Raw genomic sequence first — 23,970 nt, 5'->3', positions numbered from 1 at the left:
ATTGCAAAAAAGAAAACAGAACTTGCTACATTACATGGCTTTTCCCCCCGAGGGAAAGATTCAGTTCAGGCGGTGTAGGGCGGCCGGAACCTAAGTCAAAACCTGCAGTTGTTTAGGCTTAAGGCTGCCAGAGGACCTGGAAAGTGAAGGAAGAAATCTAATAAGAAACAAGCTAATAGAGCAGAGAGCCCCAAACTCTGTGTACGAACTCCCCTGAAGTCCTTGGCTGACCCCTGAATTGTGCATGTGGGTGTAGGGGAGATTCCAAGGAGCTGAGCAGAAAACAACAGTGGGAAGGTTACAAAAGCTGAGCAGAGATATCAGCCTCTGCCCAAGAGAAGGGCGATGATTTAGCTCTTGTGTCTCTCCACGTTTGGAGCTTGAGTATCTCCACCTAGGGCTTGCCTTTGAAACCACAGAAAGGCCAAACCTGAGGAGTAAAAACTATATTTCAGGTCTAAGGGATTTACATACCCACCCAACGAAGTGTAAAAACCGAGGCCTCACAAATTTAAAGTAATTTCACTGCTTGCTAGAACAAAAATCAACATTCTTCAAGGACACCGGAATCGCCACCACATATCATTCAAACTGTCCAATATATAAGCAAAAGTTATTAACACGGAAAGAATGACAGGGGCAGTTGAGACCCAAGTCCAAGGGAAAGTGTCAATATAAACAAATCCTAAAATGACCCAGGTTTGGAAATAGAAGACAAATGACTTCAAAAGTAGTTATTATATAGAAGTTCCATTTCATAAAATAAATTATGATCATAATAAGTGAATAGATGGAGAAATCTTATCAGGGGACTATAAACCACACAGACACAGAAATGGACATTCTAGAACTGAAAAAGACAGTGTCTGAAATGGACTTAACAGAAGATTGCGGACATCAGAAGAGTCAATGAACTTGAGAACAGATCAATAGAAACTATCTAGACTGGGGGTGCCTGGGTGGCTCAGTCTGTTGAGCACCCAACACTTGATTTTGGCTCAGGTCATGATCTCACATTTGTGGAACTGAGCCCTGCACTGGATTAAGATTCTCTTAGGATTCTCTGTCTCCCTCTCCCTCTGCGCCTCCGATGTTTGTACGTGTTCTCTCTTTCTCTCAAATAAATAAATAAATAAATAAAAATAATAAGACATTATCTAGACTGAAGAAGAGGGAAAAAACAAAGTCTCAGTGACAATATCAAGAAATCTAACATCTGCGAAATCCCCAGAGGAGAAGAGAAAATGGGGGAAAAAATACTTCAAAAAATAATGAACAAAATGTTCCTGATTTGGTTAAAACAACACACACACACACACACACACACACACACACACCTCATTGGCTTATAGACCCAAGATGCTCAAAGAAGCCCAAACAGAATTAAGAAAATCTTACCTGATAACATCATAGTCAGACTGCTAAAAGACAAGGATAAAGAAAAATCTTAAAAACAACCAGAGGGGGGAAAAAGACACATTCCAGAAAAGAAACAACAAAATGAATACAACAGATGTCTCACCAGAAACAATGGATGCCAAAAGACAATGGAATAACCAGTCTGTTTAAAGCACTGAAAGAAAAAAAATCATCGACCCAGAATTATGAACTCAATGAAAATATTATTCAACCACTGAAGTATTGGAGATGATGTGAAGAAATTGTAACCCTTGTACAACGGAATGGGAACATCAAATGGGAGAGCCACTATGAAAAAAGTTTTGCCATTCCTAGCAAGTTTAACACAGAATTACCATATGACTCAGAAATACCAATCCTAAGTATATATCAAAAAGAATCGAAAACAGGTGTTCAAACAGAACTGGTACATGAATGTTCACAGCAGCCTGATTCACAACAGCCAAAAGGTGGAAACAGCCCAAATGTCCATCAACTGATGAATGAATAAACACAATGTGGTCTATCCATATAATGGAATATTATTCATTATTTGGATATAGCCCACAATTTGGATGAAGCTTCAAAGCATTATGCTAAGTAAAAGAAGTCAGACTCAAAAGGCCACATATTGCATGATTCTATTTATATGAAATATCCAGAACAGGGAAATCAATAGAGACAGAAGGCAGATTTGTGGTTGCCAAGGGCTAAAGGAAGAGGGGAATGACGAATGACTGCTTAAGAGGTATAGGGTTTCCCTTTGGAGGGATAAAAAAGTTCTGGAACTAGATAGTGGTGATGGTTGTAAAACCCTGTGAACATACTTAAAATCACTGAATTAATTATATGCTTTAAAATGGCTAAAATGGTAAATTTTATGTTCTGTGTATTTTGCCAGTCAATTAAATCATTGATTATTAAAAATAAATTAAGGCAAAATAGGTATCGAAAAAACATATTTAAGTAGAGAGAATTCACGACAAGCAGACCTGCAATACAAGAAATACTGAAAGAACTTCCTAGGGCTGAGGAAAAGGGATACCAGATGGAACCTCAGAGCTCTAGGAGAAACAAAGATCACCAGAAATGATAACTTAGGATAAACAGAAGATTTTTTTCCTCCCTTCACCTGTTAAAAAGATAACCTGTTTGGGGCGTCTGGGGGGCTCAGTCAGTTAAGCGTCTGACTTCAGCTCACGTCACGATCTCACGGTTCGTGAGTTCGAGTCCCGCGTCAGGCTCTGTGCTGACAGCTCAGAGCCTGGAGCCTGCTTCAGATTCTGTGTCTCCCTCTCTCTCTGCTCCTCCATCCCCCCCTCTCCCCTAAATAAATAAACATTAAAAAAAAACAAACAGAACACCTGGATAGCTCTATGTCTATTAAAGAAAACAAATTTGTTATCAAAACCTTCCCTACAAAGAAACTGACAGGTCCACATGTAATGTAAATGTTGAATTCTATTCACCATTTAAGGAAAAAGTAGTATCAGCTTCACAAGAAAATGCTTTTAGAAAATACAGGAGGAGGGGAAATGTCCCAATTCTTTTTACGAGAACAGCATAATCCTCATAACCAAAGCACTGACAGACATTATAAGGAAAGAAAATTACAGAGAAGTATCAAATACAGGAATGTAAAAATGAATAGTGCATCCAAATATGGTGGATCCCAGTAATAATAACATTATTCCCAAGAACAAAGGGTTGATTTAGTATTCCAAGTCAATGTAATTTCCCACATTAACAAAATAAAGGAATTTAAAAAACGATCACCCCAGTATAGATGAAGAAAAAGCATTTGACAAGATTCAGCACCTCTTCCTGATGAATAGTCTCAACAAAGTAAGACTAAAAGTGACTATTCTCATCTGATACATGGCATATATGAAAAAATCTACTGTGGACAGCATACTTCATACTGAAATGGAGAACTTACCCCACCGTGATCAGAAACAAGGCAACTATATCTGTTCTCACCACTTCTGTTTAACATCTTACCAGAAGTTCTAGCCAGTCCAATAAAGCAAGAAAAATAAAACAAAATGCATTAATATTTGAAAGGAAGAAGCAAACATATCTTTATCCACAAAGGACATAATAGATTACACAGAAAACCCAAAGAAATCCACAAATAAGCTATAGAACTAATAAATGAATTTAGCCTGGTTTTTAGATACCAAGTCAATATTAAAAATCAAATATATTTCTATATATTAGCAGGAAAACAATTACGAAATGAAAATTTAAACAGCAATCCCATTTTTCTTTAGAAAGAAAGACAGTGTGAGCAAGGCAGAGGGGCACAGGAAAAAGAGAGAGAATCTTAAGCAGGCCCCATGCTCAGTGTGGAGCCCAATGCATGACCTGAGCCAAAATAAAGAGTTGAGCATTACACCAAGTGAGCCACTCAGGTGCCCCTAAAGCAATCCCATTTTTTTTTTTTAAAAAGCACAAAAAATACAAAATACTTAGAAATAAACTTAATGAGCAACAAGCAATACCTCTACTCTACAAGTTGAAAATTAAAGACCTAAATAAATGAAAAGCTATACCATGTTCATGAATGAGGAGACTCATTATTAAGGTACCCCTTCTCCCCAAAATGGTCTATAAATTCATCACAATCCTACTCTCCATCACAACAAACACTTTTTTTTGTAGATATTGGTAAGTTGTGTGAAGTTTTTATGGAGATGCAAAGGAACTAGAGTGGTCAAAGCAGTCTTTAAAAAGAAGAAATTACAACTATGTTCCATTTCATTCCCACTACAACAGCTACAATCAAAAAAGACTAACACATCAAATATTGGCAAGAATGTGGAACAACTGGAACACGCTTTGCTTATGGGACTGTGAAATATTAAAACCTCTTTGGAAAACCATTTGGCTATTTCTTAGGAAGTCAAACAACCTAATTAAAAACGAGCAAAAGTCCTGAACAGACAGTTCACAGAAGAAACTATAAGAATGGCTGGTAAGTACATCAGATAGACATACAAAAAAGATGCTCAACATCATTAGTCAACAGAGAAGTGCAAACTACAATCACCACAAGAGACCATTTCAGACGCATTAGAATGGCTAAAATTAAAAAGGCTGACAGCACCAAATGTTGGCAACAATGTGGAGCAACTGGAACTGGTGGGAAACAGTCCGGCTCTTTCCTATAAAGCTAAATGTACAACACCGCTTTGCAATTCCACTTGCAGGGATTTACCCAAGGGAAATAAAGACATATATCCACAGAAAGATATTACAAGAATGTTCACAGAAGTGTCATTCTTAAAGCCAAAAACTAGAAACAACCCAAAGATCTATCCACAGGACAATACATAAATAAAATTGTGGTTATTTATACAGTAGGATAATACCCAGCAATACAAATGAATTAACTGATACACATATCACAATACGAATGAATCGCAAAAAAACATTATAATAATTGAAAGAAACCACACACAAGAGAATATATTATATGGTTCCCTTTATATGAAGTTCAAGAATACGTACTTGAATAACTGATCTATGGTGACAGAAATCAGCACAGTGGCTGCTAAGGGGTGGGAACTTTCCAGAAGGTGATGGAAATGTGTGCATGTATCAAACTCATCAAAGCATACACTTAAAGAGTGGTGCCATTTCAGGGGCTCCTGGGTGGCTCAGTTGGTTACGAATCCAACTTTGGCTCAGGTCATGATCTCACGGTTTGTGAGATCGAGGCCCACGTCGAGCTCTGCACTGACAGCGTGGAGCCTGCTTGGGATTCTCTCTCCCTCTCTCTGTCCCCCACCCGCTCATGCTCATTCTCTCTCTTTCTCACTCAAAATAAATAAAAATAAAACTTAAAAAAAAAAAAGAGTGGTGCTTTTCAGAGTATGTAAATTTTATCTCAGAAAAAAAAAAGATGTTTACAGTAATGTTAGCAATAATTTAAAACTTGGGAGCAGCTTCAATATCTTGTAGTAGGGGTTCAGTTAATAAAGTATATACCCAAATTTTACAGCCACTAATAATATTGCTGCAGAAAGCTATCTATCGACACAGATAAACATTCATGGTAACTTATGTGAAAAAGAAAGTTATTGAAAGCGTCCAACTGACATGAAAGCACAGGAAAAAAGGTCTGAAGGCTTTTCACCAAAGTGAGGTTCAAGGTTACCTTGAGAGGCATGATTCTGGGTATTTTTATCTTGTCTACACTGAACGTGTGCTTGCTTTTGTAATAAGGAAAAAACATTTCTAGATATATACCTATTATAGTTACAGACACTTAGACATGTCTAATTCTCTTTAGCTGTGTTCTCTAAAGTCACCATGGTTCTGAATGAGCAAATGTTGAACCATTGCTCCTATAGGGCAAATACGGGGTTAGGTCTCTCCCAGCGTCTGGTCACCACACTTTGGTCAACTTGTTTTACATGAGCTGGGAGAACTTAACGGCTGTCTGCACCTCACCTGGCAGCTCTGGGTGTGACCCCTCCTGGTCCCTGTCCCATGGGTGTCCTCCCTTTGAGGATCTGAATCTGTACCTTTCGCGGTAATAAACCACAAGCTGTGAAGGCAAGAGCTCTTCGGCTCTGTATGAGTTCTCCCAGTGGATTATCAGACCTAAGGGTGGTCTGGGCCCCCTCCCCCATCGCATCTATATCAGTTTCTCGAATCCCCTTTTGAATCCCTTTTGCTGTTCTGCTGGTTACCTTAATGAGTTCTGTCACACACATGCTCGTGTTCTATCTGCGTGAGATTGCGAACTCAGACATTCTGAGGCTTACGCTTCGTTTACTAGTTCATCTCTTTAGTAAGGAGAACACAAAAAGAGGTGAAAAATGTACATGCTTAGGCAGTGCAGTGGTTTCCAGGAGAGGGAGGAAAGGGTCCTATTCGGGCTCAGTTACCCTTAGAAGAAACACACAGTCTGCAGGGTGGTGAGCGGCAGTTGGGGGAGGCAGACATGAAAACACAAGGTTACAGTCAGCTAAGGCAACGATGGGGCCAGGGGGGCATCAGGGGCTCTGGGAGTTTAGAGAAGGGCCCGAAGCATTCCCAATACCTAGCAAAGGCCTCTAAAGATGAGCAGAGAGAGGGGCCCTTCTCTGTATGAGTCCAACGTTGCTCGTTTTATTGGTCACTGAAAACTCAGTTAGTTACTTCAGGGTAAATCAATCACGTCCCTAGAAACCCCTGCCTGCCCGGCTCCTTGCAGAATCCAGACAGCAGGACTGCTCTGTTCAGTGGGAGGGACCAGGTGTCTCTCCCCATGGCCGTGGCATCGACAAGAGAAGTAAATCCAGATCCTGGCTCTGAGGGCCTCCGGCTCAACCAGGCACCTGATGTGAACCGTGGTCTTTCACATCAAGTATGCGCGGTCCAGCCACCCCCAATTTCACCTCGGGGAGCCTGGCCTCCCCCCACCCCTCGGCCCCCTCCTGGTCCTCTCCAAGGAAAGACCCACAGCAGCTCTATGCCCCACCCCCAAGTGTGGGCCAGCTCCCCTCCCAGGATCAGGTGCCTTGTAAGTCAGGAAGGGCGGTACCACTGGACCCTTTTTGCCTCCTGGCCCCCTCCCGCAGCTCCGCTTTGGGCCACAGGCCCCCTGAAGCATCGTCATCATTATTACTCCTGCTACTTCTGTTACGTTATTATTTACAACCCAAAGAATTTTAGGCAGTTTACAGTGAGAGCATGTTCCTAACATATTATAACTTACCATAACTTCATTATCACCTAACTTATAAAAGCATATATGTAAAACAAAAAATCAGTAAGTTGGATGATAAAAAAAATGACAGAAGATAATTTTATCAGAAAGTCAATGTCGTAGAAAGCTACCGTTCCCAAATGCAAAACTGGCCCCTGAGCCTCCAGACCGACCAGCTAGCATGGGAACAAGGTGGGCTGCGAACCTGTTGGTTGGGCAGAACCCACCTTCCTTGGCCATGAGCGCGGTGGGGATTTGCTGTCATCCCTCCCCGACCCACCTGAGTGCTGCCATCTGGCCCCCTCGGGTTGCAGAGGCAGGCTGGGACCCGGTCCAGGGGCTCGGAAGGAAGGCCCCAGCTCGGGCCCTCTCCTCCCACCCTCCCTCGGGAGCGGGGACAGAAGGGCAGGACAATCAGTTCACCGGCCACCAGGTCAGTTTGCCTCATTCTACAACAGACGTGGCTCCAAGGCTGGTGAACTCTCAGCTGCACCTGCTCAGAGACCCGGTGGCCAGCCCTGCCCGCCCCCCACCCACCAGAGCAGAAGAAAGAGGCGGCAAATCGAATCCCCTCCCCCAGGCTATAGGGCTCAGAATTCGCCTCCATCCTGCGCCCGACTGGGGCACACAGGGACCCCGCCTCGGTGCCCACCGGCAGAACTCCACGGCCCGGCCCACCCAGTGCCCCTCCCCCAGCCGTTTGGCCTGGACTCCCCCCACACACACACCCTGGCAGACTCACCCTCATCACAGTTGCTCCCGGTGAAGCCAGGACAGCATCTCCACTCCAGCACCGTCACCGTGCGGTAGGACACTTTGTATGTGGGTCTGATCAGAGTCCTGTAACTAACACAAGGGCAGCATCAGGAGAGTGTGAGCGCCCGTCCACCCCCGCCCCCCAGCCCCAGCCCCAGGGCTCTGGGAGCCACCTGGGTAGTGGAGTCCATCATCCCAGCTCTGTGCCCACTGGCTGTGTGGCCCCGGGTAAGTGACCACCCCTCTCTGTGCTGGGTGCATTATAAAGTCCCTCCTCAGCTCTGCCTTCCTGCAGGTCTCCAAGCGTGGCCACCTAGGGTGGGACAATGTCAGCCATGGACTGAGCTGCGTTCCCACAACTCATATGTTGAAGCCCTGCCCACCCTGCCATATGACTGTATTTGCATATAAGGTCTTTAGGAGGTAATTAGTTAAATGAGGTCGTTAGGATGGGGCCCTAATTCCTTAGAACTGGTGGCCTTAGGAGAAGAGGAAGACAGAGAGAGATCTCTGTGCTCACACTCAGGAAAGGCCATGTGAGGACACAGCGAGAAGGTGGCCATCTGAGAAAACACATTTCTGTTGTTGAAACCACCCAGCCCGTGATATTTTGCTGCGGCGGCCCGAGCTAAGACACGGACCAAGATCATGAATAAGGGAAAGAAAAATATCAGAACGTGCATGACTTCTAACCACCCCGAAGTTACTGAATTCCAACACTCTTTCCCAATCATTTCTTCGGTTGATTCATCCAATGAATACGTATGAATACATAGGAGCGCCAACTACACGGAATCCTGTGGTCACCGACTGATAAAACTGAGTCCCATCCTCGAGAAAATCACAGCCTAGCGGATGATAGAGACACGTGAACGAAAACTCGCAATCCGATTGTGGGACCCTCGCAGCCCTAGAAAACTCCCACAAAGTGCGGTGGGTCCCACAGTAAAACTTCGCACTCCTGCAGTCGTGAACTTTTTCTTGCAAGTAAGCTCAATACTATTTTGCAAAACTCTGAGACATAAAAGAGACCACCAAACCACAACGAGCTATATCACCTCGAGCGCGCCCAGAGGTGAGAATGGCTGTCTTCAAAAAGACAAGAAACGGGCGCCTGGGTGGCTCAGTGACTCTTGGTTTCGGCTCAGGTCATGATCTCACGATTTGTGGGCTCGAGCCCCGCGACAGGCTCTGCGCTGACAGTGCAAAGCCTGCTTGGGGTTCTTTCTCTCTCCCTCTCTCTGCCGCTCCCCTGCTCACGCCCTCTCCCTCTCTCCCTCTCAAAATAAATAAATAAACTTAAATAATAATAAAAAAAGAGACAAGAAACAACAAGTGTTGGCGAGGATGTGGAGAAGGGGGAGCCCTCATGCATCCCCTCATGTGGGGATGTAAATTGGTGCAGCCACCGTGGAAATTGGTGTGGCAGCTGACAGCTCCTCTAAAAATTGAAAATACAACTCCCATGTGATCCAGCACTTCCACTTCTGGGGATTTATTCCAAGGAAAACAAAAACACGAATTCGAGAAGCTACCTGCACCCACGTGTCCACTGCAGCATGAGGTCCAACAGCCAACACAGGGCAACAGCCTAAGCGTCCATCGATAGAGGAACAGCTAATAAAATGTGGTGCATATATGTACAAATGAAATATCAGCCATAAAAAGGAAGGAAATCTTGCCATTTGTGGCAACAGGGATGAACCTTGCGGGCGTTATGCTAAGTGAAATACATCAGAGAAAGACATATACTGTACGATTTCACTTATATGTGGAATATAAGAAAAATTAAAAAACAAGGTCATACGTACAGAGTATAGACACGATTGCCCGAGTTGGGGCAGGGGAGGGGGGAGCGAAATGGATGGAGGGGGTCAAAAGGTAGAAACTTCCAGTCATAAAATTAACAAGTCTTGGGATGTAATGTACAGCAGGGTGACTATAGTTAATAACACCGAGTAGAATATGGGAAAGTCGCTAAGAGAGTAGATCTTCAAGTTCCCATCCATCTTGGGGTGGAGGGGCATGTGGGTGGTTCGGTCAGTTAAGCATCTGACTCTTGATTTCAGCTCAGGTCACGATCTCACAGTTTGTGGGATCGAGCCCCACGTCGGGCTCTGCACTGACGGTGTGGAGCCCGCTTGGGATTCTCTCTCCTTCTCGCTCTCCGCCCTGCCCTGCCTCTCTCCGGTGTGTCCACTCTCTCTCTCTCAAAACGAATGAGCAAACTTAAAAAAAGGACTAGAAAAATAATTTTTGTAACTGTGTGTGGTGACAGATGTTAGCTAGAATTATCGTGGTGATCATTTGGCAACATATTCAAATATCAAGTCAAATACTATACGTCTGAAACTAACATAATGTTACCACACACACAGACACACACATACAACATAGGACCCAATTTCACAAGGGGATAAATTTGGCTTGACTACTCGATTTCCATGCATCATTATAACTTTGCTGCTCGATCTCATTCGCACAACTTCCTCTTGAAAACAGAGCTACGTGAGTTCACAAAATCCGGATCTGCTGACACCGAGCAACTTAATCGGTGAATGGGAAAATTATGAATTAATTGGTAGCAGCAGGCGTGACGTTTCGAGATGTCCTGTTGACAGGAAAACACACGAGTCACATCTCAAATTTCAGAAACCCTGCACTAAATCTGAACAATCCTGTTACACTAATTTCTCTTTAAAAAAAAAAAAAATTTCTTCTCGCTCATGTTTCATGAACGTTCTGGCAAACCAGCTTCCCCCCTGGAGGTGGAAGGGGGGGCGGTGAGGCTGTGTGCAGCCAGGGGCAGGAAACTTCGAATGAGGGGCCAGGAGTCTGCATGCTGGGACCAGGACAGCAGACCCAGACCTTTGGACTCACAACTGCCTCCCGGAAACACTGCCACAGGGCAGCGGGGGTGGAGGTGGGGGCAGGGGGTCTGTAGGTTCTGTAGGTTGTAATAAACACACACACTTACGTACACACACTCTCTCACGTGCTCTCGCACTCACACATGCTCACATGCACGTGCGCTCCCGTGCTTTCACACCCTCAACACTCCCACCGCCTTCCTGCTTCAGATCTCCCAGCTTGAAGCGAGGCCCAGCCAGGAGAGGGAGGAAGCTTTAATTTAGATAAAAGATGACAGTTTTTAAATCAATTCCTGGAACGAGACTGGTGCTCCTGCTGAGAGGGACCAGCAAAGCTATGGAACCCACCCCCCCCCCCCCACTCCCCGGGGCAGACGTGCAAGGCAGGAAAAGGGTCGAGTTACTTGCTGCTCGCATCCAGCCAAGCGCAGCGGATGCCACGAACGGGGTGCCTCCTATAACCTCGGCGCCATGGGGTAGATGGAGCCCTGGGCGGCGGGGACACAAGACCCGGGCTTCGGGCTCTGCCCCAACTCTTGATATGGAGTTGCACACGTTACTCATGAGGACTCCATGGAGACCAGGATGAGGGGCGTGAGGCTTTCTGGGAGGGTGCGTATGCAAGGTGCCCAGAGCAGGAGGGGTGCATAGATGCTGGCTTTGCAAAATGCAGATCTGACCTCGTTCCTCCTGGCCCACGCCCTTCGGCCGTCCCCACTGCGGTCAGGGAGTCGGCCTGCTTAGCCACGAGCGCTGGCCCTTGCCCTGCGGTGTGTATACACACAATGGAATATCATTCCACCCTCCAGCCTGTGAGCCATCCAAATGCACCAAGCATCCCTCAGTCCACGCCTCGAATGGCCATGATGATAACACAAGAATAAATCTCGTAAGAGCTTTGAGTGTTCGCCACGCTCCAGTCACTGTTCCGAGTGTTTTACATTTGCCAGCTCATAACAATCTCAACGGGTGGATACTGTTACTAATCCTAATTTACAGATGAGGAAACTGAGGCACAGAGAAGTTAAGTAACTTTCTCAAGGTCACGCTGCTACAAGGTAGCAGAAACTACAATTTGTGTTCGTTCGAGGGAACATTTTTCCTCCCTGTGCAAGATCCTGATCTCGGGCTCTGACCTAGAGGGAATGCTCCCGCTCCAGAGAGGGTGTCTTTCTGCCCTCGGTTCTGTGGGCCATGGGCTGGCCTGTCCCCCACTCCGGGACCAGAAGGAACCAGAAGGAACCAGACGGCCTGTGAAGTCCAGGAGCACCAGTAGGTGGCGCTGCTTCACCAGCCCTCAGGTCTCACCTGACTGCCCTAGGCAGCAGGAGTGTTCACAGCCTGGGCACAGGCTGGGCTAGCCCCACCCCCACCCCCACCCCCAGCCCTTCCACTGAGGTCCACTCTGCAAACCCAGTGATCTTTCTAAAACGCAGATCCAATTTCGTGACTGCCCTCTCTCAAAACCTCCCATGGCTCCCACAGACTAAGCTCTTTAGGTCAGTAAAGAAGACGCTCCTACCTTCTATGCTCCCTTCCTCCTGCCTGCCACCATCAGCCAGGGCTCCTACCACCGCTGCACAACCCACTCTTCCTGCCTCTGGGCCTTTGCACGTGCAGGCCCCTCTGTCTACCTGCCCTTCCTCCTTTACTCTGCCTGAGATAAATTCCCAAGAGCCTTCAGGGTATGACTCAAATGTCCTGTCCTCCTCTGTGAAGCACCCCCGCTCCTGGCCAGCGTCCACAGGCTCCCACCTGAGCCCCCCCCACAGCAATTTGCACAGAGACTGGTTTGAACCCGACACTCATCCGTGAACTCAGCAGGTACATGCCAAGAGCCTGCCATGTGCCAGACAATGGGAATGCAAGCACGGGTCCTCTCTGCCACATCAGCACACACGCGATGACGTTATACATTATATAACGTATAAGCACGGGCAGCGCTAAGTGCCTTGAAGCGAAGCGGGGAGTTCATGCCTCACATTGGAATGGAATGTTTTTATTAAAGTACAATTTACATGCAGTAAAATACATAAATCTAGTGTTTAGCTTAATACTATTTATTTATTTGAGAGAGAGAGAGAGAGAGAGAGAGAGCAAGCAGGGGAGAGGGGCAGAGGGAGAGAGAGAATCTTAAGCAGACTCCATGCCCCGTGTGGAGCCCAACGCGGAGCTCGATCCCATGACCCTGGGATCACGACCTGAGCGGAATCAAGAGTCAGACGTTTAACCGACTGGGTCCCCCAGGCGCCCCCCTATATCTTTTGTCTTACTGATAGTAGCCATCTTAACAGGTGTGAGGTGATAATCTCATTGTGGCTTTGATTTGCATTTCCTCTTATCAGTTACTTATTTTATTTTTCTTTTTTCCTTTTTTTTTTTTGTTTGTCTATTTTTGAGGGGGGGCGGAAGGGGCAGAGAGAGAGGGAGATGCAGAATCCGAAGCAGGCTCCAGGCTCTGAGCTGTCAGCCCAGAGCCCGATGCGGGGCTCGAACTCACGGACCGTGAGATCACGACCTGATCTGAAGTCGGACGCCCAACCGACTGAGCTACCCAGGCGCCCCTATCAGTTACTTATTGATGTGACTATAGAAGATGAAGCAGATGAGGCTGTATTGGGGAGGGCTTCATAGACGGGAGGGGCAACTGATACCCAGGAATAGCTTCACGACCATTAGTATAATTGAAAACAGTAGCTGTATTAGGCTCTCCAGAGCAGCTGAACCACTGGCCTACATGGAGACATACAGAAAGAGATTTATTTATAGGAGTTGGCTCACGCAACGATGGAGGCTGAGCGGTCCCATAATCTGCCATCTGCAAGCTGGAGGCCCAGCAAAGCCTGTGGCGTGGCTCCCAGGGAGGCCCAGGGGGCCGAGGGTGTAAGTCCTAGTTCGAGTCCCGAGACCCAAGGACCAGGAGCGCTGATGTCCAAGGGTGCGAGTGGATGGATGTCTCCAGAAGAGAGTAAATGGGCCCTTCCTCTGTCTTTGTGTTCTGTCCAGGCCTTCAACGGATTGGATGACGCTCATCCCCATGGGGGAAGGCAGATTTTCTCTACTCAGCCTACCAGTCCAATGCTGATCTTCTCTGCTCCATAACCTTGATCTTGGGCTTCCCAAACTCAAGGACTGTCTATTAAATAAATGCCCCAACTTGCACGCTCTCTTGCTCTCTCCCTCTCTCAAAATAAATAAACTTTAAAAAAAAAAATACTCTATCTCTCCCTCTGCCCCTCTCCCCCTCTCGCTCTCTCCCTCTTTCTCTCTCCTAAAAAACAGAAAAAGACAAGATACTAAGTGTTGATAAGGATGTGGGGAAGAGGGACCTCTCGTGCACTGTTGGTGGGAATGTAAATTGGTGCAGCCACTGTGGAAAAGCATTTGGAGGTCCCTCAGATTATTAAAAATAGAATTATCATGTGACCCAGCAATCCCCCTTCTGGGTATTTATCCAAAGGAAATCGGATCAGTATCTCGAAGAGGTTTCTGCATCCCCATTGTCCACTGCACAATAACCAGGACGTAGAAACAACTGGAGTGTCCATGAACAGATGAATGGATAAAGAAATTAGACACACACACACACACACACACACACACACGATAGAATATTATTCAGCCACAAAAAAGGAGGAAATGCCGTATGTGACAACCTGGATGAGCCTGGAGGACATTATGCTAAGTGAAAAAAGCCAGACACAGAAAGACAAAAATGAATGATCTCATATACGGAACAACATCATCAAAAGAGTGGAATTCAGGGGCGGCTGGGGGGCTCAGTTGTTAAGCATGGGGCTTCAGCTCAGGGCACGATCCCACGGCTCATGGGTTGGAGCCCCGTGTCAGGCTCTATGCTGACAGCTCAGAGCCAGGAGCCTGCTTCGGATTCTGTGTCTCTCTCTGCCCCTCCCCCACTCACACTCTGTCCCTCTCACTGTCTCTCAAAAATAAATAAGCATGACAAAAAGTGTTTTAATAAAAGTTAAAAATAAATTTTTAAAAAGGGTGGAATTCATAGTAACAGAACAGAATGGTGGTTAGCAGAGGCTAGGAGGTGGGGGAAAGAGGAAGAGATTGATAAAAGGGTACAAACTTTTAGTTATAAGACAAATAAGTCTTAGAAACCTAATAAACAATGTGACAACTGTCACATTGGGACAGTTGCCTCTGTGAGGTAAGGGGGCAGCTATACCTTCTGCTGCTGTTTGAAGACTGTTCCCAAGGGGCAGAGACACCTCCCGCCCTGCTCCCATCCCTCACCCCAGGGAGCAATCCCTTTCAAATCAGATCAGCCCCCAGGCCGCCCCCACAATCAGACAAACAGCAATAATCCCAGCGTTTACAGACTTCGCTGAACCTCTTGAGGTCGGTCTCACTCGGGGACACTGCGCTCCTGGAGAGAACCCGGCTAGCCTAGGGCTCCCCAGAAGAGGCTGCACCCCTGCACAGGGCTCACCCCACCATCCAGGTGGTGGTGGCAGGCCTGTTCCTTGGAGGCGATGTGACGACCCAAGGATGAGGTCCTGGGCGGGGGCCACGTGGACCCGGGAGCGACCCCCACCACCAGGGCTTTAACGACTCCCGGATGGATGCGGGAGGAAAAGAAACCAGATTGGCCTCTGGGGCCCGACTCTCCCCCAGGTGGAGACGGCCCTCCAGCCTGTTGACTCTGTAGTGCTGCGGTGTCCACTGGAGGGGAGAACGAAGTCCACACCATGGTCCACGAGCCCTGCGTGCTCTGGCCTGGCATCCACCAGGCCCCTGACCCTTAAGTCCCTCGTTCCTGCTTTCCAGCCATACTGGCCTTCCAAATCACTTAAGGGGTGCTCGCTCGTGCGTGCTCTCTCTCTCTCTTTCTCTCTCTGTTACCTAGTTAAGGCCCAGTCCCCTCCACCCCCATCTCAAAGGCCCTCTCCTCCAGGAAGCCCTCCTAAGGCCTCTGACCACATCAGCGTTCCCGGCTGTGCCCTGTGTCCCTGTGCCCTGCCTTCATAGCATTTCCCGCAGGTTACAAACTGCATTCCTGACTCATAACTGATGCCTGTGTCTCTGCCACACCACGGGCTCCAGGAGGGCAAGGCCCTTGTCTGTGCCTGGCACGTAGTAAGTGGGCAACACTTTGGACCCACCGACTGCCTGGGGGTCTGGCTCCCGTGACGTGACGGTCCTCCTGGAGCCTGCTGGCCAACAGGCATCCAAGGCCACACAGCTATGGGCACGGGCTGAGGGAGGAGAAGTCCCTCACTGGTCCACAGAAAGTGCTCTCCATACATGCCCACTTTACTGGTGCCAAAACTGGCTCAGAAAAGAAAGAGGGATGGAAGGGAGTTGTATCTGCTGAACACCGGATGCTTGGCCCACTGGTCCTGTATCACTGTCCCGTTTTGTGGATGAGGACAGTCCCCGCCCGAGCTTGTGTGGAGCCCCCAGTCGGCCTGCGCCATCAGGATGTGGATGAGCCCGCTCCCCACGCTAGACTGTATACCCTCCAGGGCCCGTCTTTTCATTGGCTGCCCCCCCACCTCCCACCCCAATGCATCCAAGAGGTCAGATGGCCCAGCCGAGATCCGGATACAGGGAGGGAGACGCTGCAGATGTGCACAGGGTGGCCCCCGCAAGGACAGCCCAGGCTGCCTTGGCCCGAGGGGATCAAACATGCAGTCAGGCAAGATAAACATGGGGCTTTCTGGCTGCTTTGTTTCTAATTCACTCCGATGCATCTCTGTCCCTCTAGGAGCTTTGAGTGAGCCCCGGCCTCTCTGAGCCCTCTGTGAAGTCTGGGCTGGGATGCCACAGATTCAAAGGTCCCTTCTTACCTTGAAATTCTCTAAACGCAATTTAGAGTCTCCATGGGGTGTCTCCCACCTCACCAGTTCTGGGTTATTGTTTTTTCCAAGATGACCCAAATTTAGGGACTTCTGACCTCTTCGGATTTGCTCCCTCTGATGGGCGGATCCTGGGGCTTCCCTCACCAGCAAACTCCAGAATACATACTCCCCTGGGGGTTGTTACTCAAATATCCACGAGGACTTTGACTCTCCCCCTCTGTGCTCCTCCCATGACAGAGCCCTGAGAGCTCAACCTCCACCAGGTAGGTCCTACCTTCCCACCGCTTGCCCCCCACCCACCCCAGTCCAGCCTCCATCACCACCCTCCCGGCAGGCGGCCATGACCCCTAATGGGCGCCCAGCTTCCACACCCACCCCCTCTCCTCCAGCCTCCGTACAAGCTCCAGTTTTCAAAGCACAAACTTCCTCCATAAACCTGCCCGGCTTCTCTTTAATCTTAGGACACAACCCCAATCCTTCGGATGACCACGTGGACTGCCCAGATCTGGCCGCTATCCACCTTGGCTGCCTCCCCGCTCACCGATCTCTGACCCCTCTGGGGACCCCCAGCAGCATCGGCCTTTGAGTTGATGAACCCCCAGAGCTCCTCGCCGTGTCAGAGGTTGTCACCTACTGTTCCCTCTGCCCGAGACACCCACGAAGTCCAGCACGGCCCCCCAGGCTGGGAAAATGTGACGCCTCCTCTGGGAGGGCCTCCTTGACCAGCCTGCTCTCAGTCACAACCACCCCACCGCAGGCTGGGTCCCCCCGGTTTATACTGTCATAGAACTCTGACTTGTCTTCCAAACACTTACCACCACCCGTGCATTCATCTGACGCCTGTCCCCTCTACTAAAGCCGCTGGCTGTGCCCCAGGCCTAGCTCAGGGTAGGGCACGTCCTGTGCGCTCAATAAAAATTGGTAGAATGAAAGAAACAATGGATGGCGTACCAGATGGCAACTGCAATGCCAGCCACGACACCACAGCTCCGCAGAGCTGCTCAGGGTGTCGGGTGGGGGACATCGCTGGAAACTGACGGCCGGCAGGGATGGGGCGGGCAGGGCAGGGCCACTTCCACCGGGAGGGGCCCGAAAAGTCTCCCTACGTTGTAGAACGCTTGAGGAAGTTCCGCTGAGCTGAGAAGGCGAGGAGGCAGCCAGCACCAGGAGAGGGATGAGATCTGGTGCATTTGGGGAGCAGGCAGGGCGGCTGTGAAAGCCCCCAAAGCTGGCAAGGAGTCTGGCCTGGGCGCGTGGAGACCGCGGTGGCTGATGTTGGCTAGGCCTTCCAGAGCATCTCCTGACCAGCAAAATATGTTCGAGCCCGCCATATACACATATTAACTGGGGCACCCAGGCATCTCGGTCGGTTAAGTGTCTGACTTCGGCTCAGGTCATGATCTCACAGTTTGTGGGTTCAAGCCCCGCATCGGGCTCTGTGCTGACAGCTCAGAGCCTGGAGCCTGCTTGAGTCTGTCTCTCTCTCTCTCTGTCCCTCCCCTGCTCACTCTCTCTCTCTCTCTCTCCTTTTCTCAAAAATAAACATTAAAAAAAATTTTAATATATCTATCCATGTTAATTCATACATGTCTATACATGTGTATTACATGCTGTCTTGGCATATATTAAAAATCAGTAGAGCTGAATTTCACTCTTATTTTATAGATTAAAAAATAAACAGAAGACTTGATGTGGTTTTCCTGGCCCTCAACAGACAGCCTTGTGCACCGGCTAGGAGACCACCCCTCCCAGCTATGGGGAAGCCACCCAGGGACCGTGGCACCGAGGAGTGTGGTGGTCAGATCTGCCTAGAGACACCCCACGTGTGGCCACATGTTCTTATGTGGGCAGCCATGCAGGAAGCTGCCCCCACTGTGAGCAGACAAAGAAGGGTCCCCCAAGAGCCTCTCAGCAAGTACAGAGGGCTGAAGTCATGAGCTCCTCAATGACTACCCTCCGCAAAGGGGGCAGATGTATCCTGTGTTTCCCCAAAGGTGGCCCTGGGTGCACAAGGTCATGTGAAAGGGCATTTGAAGAACAGGATCCCAGGAGGGGTGAGGTGCCCGTCACTGGAGGTGTGTAAGTGGAGGCCATGGCTCTTTGGCCTCCAAAGGTGGGTGGGGTCCCCAAAGCATCAGGAGGTCCCTCAGTGTGTGCCAGCACAGGGCTATCATCTGAGCATCGCCAGCCCCGAGACCTCACATGGGGGCGCCGCTGCCCCCCCCCCAACTGGGCACTTCGGCTGCAGGCTCCTGGCCCCACTTCCTTACCAGGGACCACCACGGGGAGGACCAGACTGGGAGGTACCGAGACAGGCTGGAGACTCAACAGGAAATGGGAGTGGGGGTTTCAGAAAGGGAGGCAGGAGATTATTAATCTCTTGATTAATAGCAGCGGGGCCAGTAGGAGGGAAGGGGCTGTCCCACCGCAGTTCCGAGGCGGGAGGAGGGGGTTTCCAGCCTCTGGCCTCCTCCACATCCAAGCTAGTCGTTCTTAAGTGCCAGACGCAAGGGACAGAGGGCCCAGCGGGCAATGTCTTCCGCCCAGGCCTCCCCTCCCACGACAGCCCAGGCCCACGGTCCACTGGGGAGTCGTGGCGGGGGAGGGGGACGCAGCCCAGACGAGCCCCACGCTGCGGGGGTTGGCCTCCCCGAGCTTCTCCATCCACACAGGCTGGCTGAGGAGGAGAGGCGGGGAAGAAAGGCCGTGTTTTAAGAGAGTACTAAGTCCGGGACTTCACAAGGCCTAGCAGGCAGCAGGCAACCCAGCCAGAGGGGGGAGGCCGGCTGGCAGGGGGCCGTCTGTCTGGTGGAGGGGAACGAAGGAGGCCGATGAAGCCCCGGAGAGTTCCGGCAAACCCCTCCGCTCAGCACATCTGGAAGAGGTTGGCTCTAAGGCCATCAAAGAGCTCCGAGGGGCCAGGGAGAAGCCAGGCCGCGGAAAACTGAACCCCCAGCCCCCCACCCGGAGTCCCTGGGGCTAGGTGTTCCAAATCTGTCCGGCAGGCCCCGGGCCTGGCCCGCCCCCTCCAGCAGCTGCCCCGGGGGGCTCACAGCCAGGGGTCTGGTTTCCACCCCAAAGCAAGACAGGGGTTATATCCTCATTTCCCAGGAAGAGAAGCTGAGGCACAGAGAGGAGAGGCCTGGCTTGTCCCCTCTGCCTTCCTCTCACAGGGAAGTCTCGGCACTCGACCCCTCGCTGTGGAGCCAGCTAGAGAAGGCACACCCCCCCCAGGCTATTTCCTCCCCCCTCTCCCCTCCCCTGCACGAGTCCCTAGTGAAATCCCCTCATCCCCGAGATCTCTGCTCCGATGTCATTCCCCCAGGGAAACCCCAGGACCAGGTCTCATATCAGGGACACCACTGCTGTGAGTCTGATGGTCCCTCATCGAGGGGTGCCCCCCCACATACACACACGCAACTTCTGTGAGAGAGGGGCCACGGTTTTTTGCACCCTAGCGCCTGCTCTCAGGTTCTCCATCAGTTCCACACGAACGACTGAACGATGAAACACAAGATCTTAGAACCCTGAAGCAGGGGGTTCCTCCAAGTGAGACCAGGCCTGGCGGCCTGGTGGGGGAATCCCCCTGGCGCTCTCTGCACACCAGCTGCCGACTCACTGGGCGCCTGGCGTGGTCGTCTGGGCCTCGTGTTTGTCTGTGAACATCACAGACAGGTACCTCCATCACGCACATGCACGTGCACACACACACACACACACACACGCCACAGAAATCCAACATACGAAAAATCACAGAATGGGAAAATCCCCACGGGACGCAGCTGTATTAAATTTTGTTTTCCTCCCACAAGAAGGTGGATGCGTTCCTTTAATGGACACTGCAGAGCGTCTCAGTGTGCAGGACCTCGCAGTGAGCCCTGGGGATACCGGGGCGGAACATCGTGGGCCTGCCATCGAGGCCCTCGTGAGTTGGTGGAGTCGCCCCCGGTTCGGACCCTCTCAGCGTCACACGGGTGAACCCACAGGGGTGACGGCCTCTCCTGCTGTGCCGCTCTGACAAGGCCCCCCTTCCCCTCCTGCTGCAGGTTCGCTGGCTCTGGGCTTCTCGGCGGCCCTCTGCCCTCCTGTGCGGCCACTCTTCCCTCTCTGTGGGACCGTTCCTGGCAGCTCACAGTTTACAACTATGCTCCTGTACCTCCCGTCTTAGAAAGAAACAGAGTGCCTGGGTGGCTCAGTTGGTTAGGCCTCCGACTCAATTTAGGCTCAGGTCATGATCTCACATTCTGTAAGTTCAAGCCCCACGTTGGGCTCCACGCTGATAGCATGGAACCTGCTTGGGATTCTCTCTTATGCCCCTCTCTCTCTGCCCCTCCCCTGCTCTCTCTTTCAAAATAAATAAGCAAACTTAAAAAAAAAAAAAAAAAGAAACAAGCAAAATCCCTCCCTTGATCCTGTGCTGCCCCCAGCTTCCCAGCCCCACCTATGCTCCCTTCCCGGCAAGAACTTCTTGAAACTTCTCGCCTTTCATTTTGCTCCTCGGCCAGAGCCATCATGGCCTCCGTCCCCCACCAGTCCTCAAAACTGCACTTGCCGGGGTCCCAGCCACCCCACATTGCCAATTCTAATGCATTCTCAGGCCTCATCCTAACAGGTTTCCCAGAACATTTGGGAGACTTGGCCTCTCCCTCTTCTCCTCCCTCCTGAAACTCATCTCCTGGAGCACCTGGTTTCTCTGATCCTCCCTCTGCCCTGGCTGCTCCCTCTCACCCTCATTAGCCAGCCCGTCTTCCTTAGCCTTGCCTCTGAGGTTGGGGTGCCCGGAATGTTCAGGAAGCAGCACCCCTTCTCCATCTGGTCATCCCCAAGTCCACCTCCAATCCTGCAGCTTCAAACACGGTCTACATGCTCTCGATCCTCAATCACACCACATCTCCTAGGTTCCAACATGCAAGCATTGTTACAGTTCAACATGGCGGATACTGGATACATTACAGTTGATGGTGTGCTATCATTTAATGGGTTTAAGTCTCAGGGATGGTAAGATAACATAGTTCTTCCTACCAATGGCGTCTTAGAATCCATGAAATGCACTATGGCCCGAGCCCCGGAATCTTCCTGGTGCCCTGGGCTTTTCACTCAACCTCTTACTCGCCCCCCACCCTCCACGGATGCCCCATGGGCATCTCAAGCTTCAGCTGGCCAAAACAGAGCTGCCGGCTTCCACCTCTTAGGGTTGACACCCCTGAGTGTCCTCAGCTTAATGAAGGGCATGCACAGCCAACCAGCCGCTCAAACCAAACATTTAGGGTTGTTCCCGATTGCCCCCTGCCGCTCCGTGATCAGATTCTTGTTATCTCAGCTTCAGGACACCTGAATCCAGCCACTTCTCTCTACTTCCCCAGCTATTGTCCTAGCGTGAGCCCCCATCACCTCGCAGTTGCCTGTGCCCATTCTCCCCACGACAGCCAGCGATCTTCTCCAAACCTAAACCAGTCCATCTCAGGAACCTCCAGAAAGTTGAGAAAAATCATTCAAAGCAAGCAGAAAAAAGGACATCGTAGAGATAAGAGCAGAAAGCAATGGAATTGAAAACAGAAAAACAACAGAGAAAAATCAGTGAAACCCAAAGCTGGTTCTCCGGAAAGACCAATGAGATGGCCAAACTCTAGCAAGACCGACAAAGGAAAAACAAGAGAAGACACAAATTATCAATCTCAGGAATGAAACAGGTAATATCACTACACATGTAAATGTTAACAGTTTAGAGGAAACGGACCAAGCCATTGAAAAACGCAAATTACCCCATTGAAAAATGCAAATTACCCCATTCAAGATGAAATAGGTCATTTAAATAGCGCCATAACTATTAAGGAATTTGCATTTGTAGCTTAAAAACTCCTTCAAAAGAAATCACCAGACCCAGATGTTTTCATCAGAGAATTTTACCAAACGTTTAAGAATTAATACCAATTCTACACATCCTCTCCCAGAAAATGCAAGAGGAAGGAGCACATCCTAACTCATTTTATGAGACGTTGATACCGAAGTCAGACAAAGACAGTAGAAAACAAGAAAACCACAGACCAATATCCATCATGGATACAGACATAAACATCCTCAAACAAAATATTAGCAAGTAGAATTCAGCTATATATTTTTTAAAATTATACACCATGGCCAAGTGGGGTTTATTCCAAGGATGCCATGTAGGTTTAATATCCCAAAATGAGTCAACGTAATCACCATATTAAAAATCACATAGGGGCGCCTGGGTGGCTTGGTCTGTTAAAGCATCCGACTTCGGCTCAGGTCATGATCTCACAGTTCATGAGTTCAAGCCCCATGTTGGGCTCTCTGCTCTCAGTACAGGGCCTGCTTCAGGTCCTCTGTCTCCCTCTCTTTCTGCCCCTTCCCAGCTCATGCACGTTCCCTCTCTGACAAAAATAAATAAAAATTAATTTAAAAAAAAATCACGGAATCATGTCAATCATTGCAAAAAAATATATTGACAAAAATCAGTGCCCATGATGAAAACCCTCAGGAAAAAAATGGTAATACAGGGAATTTCCTCAGCTTGATAGAGAACATCCACGAAATCCTTGCAGTTAACATTATACTTACTGGTGAAAGGCTTTCCCCCTGTGGCTGGGAACAAAGCATTCTCTCTGTTCTCTCCACTCTTACTCAGTGAGTGCCGGCAGTTCTGGCCAGAGAAAAGGCAAAGAAAGAAAATGACAGACACACAGATCTGAAATGAGGAAACAAGACAGTCGCTACTTACAGATGACATGATTGTCTGAAGAAAAAAAGTGTCACGGAATCTACAGAAAAATGCCCAAAACTAACATATGAACTCAACACGGTCAGAGGATACAATATAAACACACACAAAAATCTATTGCATTGATATATACTGGCAATGAACACAAGGATATTGAAACTGAAAAGTCAATTTTACCCGTTTTACCAAAAGGCACTACTTACAATCACTCCAAAAAAAAAAAAATTTTTTTTAAAAAGAAAAAACAGAGCACGTAGGCCAAAAACTGTAAGAAAGCAATGAAAGATGAAATAAGTAAAAAAAAAAAAAAAAAAATCCAAATAAATGGAGAGACATACGATATTCCTGGACTGGAAGACTGAACATAGTAAGATAATAATTCTCTCCAAGTGGATGTAAAGGTTTAATGTAATTCCTGCAAAAATCGCATCAAGATTTTTGGTAGCTATAGACCGGATTATCATAAAATTTATATGAAAAGACAAAGGAACTAAGGTTGCTAAGCCAATTTTGAAGAGGAAGAAGGAAGTGGGAACAAAATGAGCCTCTCCGATTTCAAGACTCATTACACAGCAACAGCACGACCAAGAGGTATTGACACGGACCTGTAGACGCGTATTATCAACGGAACAGAACAGAGAACTTAGACCAACACAAATATACCCAAATGAT

At 48.8% G+C, this 23,970-nt stretch overlaps 1 protein-coding gene across 2 annotated transcripts in view; it reads right to left on the bottom strand.

Moving 5' to 3' along the window:
- Window positions 1-23,970, bottom strand: part of COL26A1 (collagen type XXVI alpha 1 chain) — a 164,302-nt gene that overhangs the window by 83,147 nt on the left and 57,185 nt on the right. Inside the window, exon 3 of one of the 2 annotated variants that reach the window (XM_042970989.1) lies at window positions 7,842-7,945. In XM_042970989.1, the coding sequence (XP_042826923.1) occupies window positions 7,842-7,945 (104 nt within the window). The remainder of the gene's footprint in view (window positions 1-7,841; window positions 7,946-23,970) is intronic. The other variant, XM_042970990.1, reaches the window with a different exon arrangement.

This window comes from Panthera tigris, chromosome E3, assembly GCF_018350195.1.
Source record: "Panthera tigris isolate Pti1 chromosome E3, P.tigris_Pti1_mat1.1, whole genome shotgun sequence".
In the NCBI taxonomy this organism is placed as follows: domain Eukaryota; kingdom Metazoa; phylum Chordata; class Mammalia; order Carnivora; family Felidae; genus Panthera; species Panthera tigris.
The sequence above is the reverse complement of the archived record's forward strand: the minus strand, read 5'-3'. Positions and strand labels throughout refer to the sequence as shown.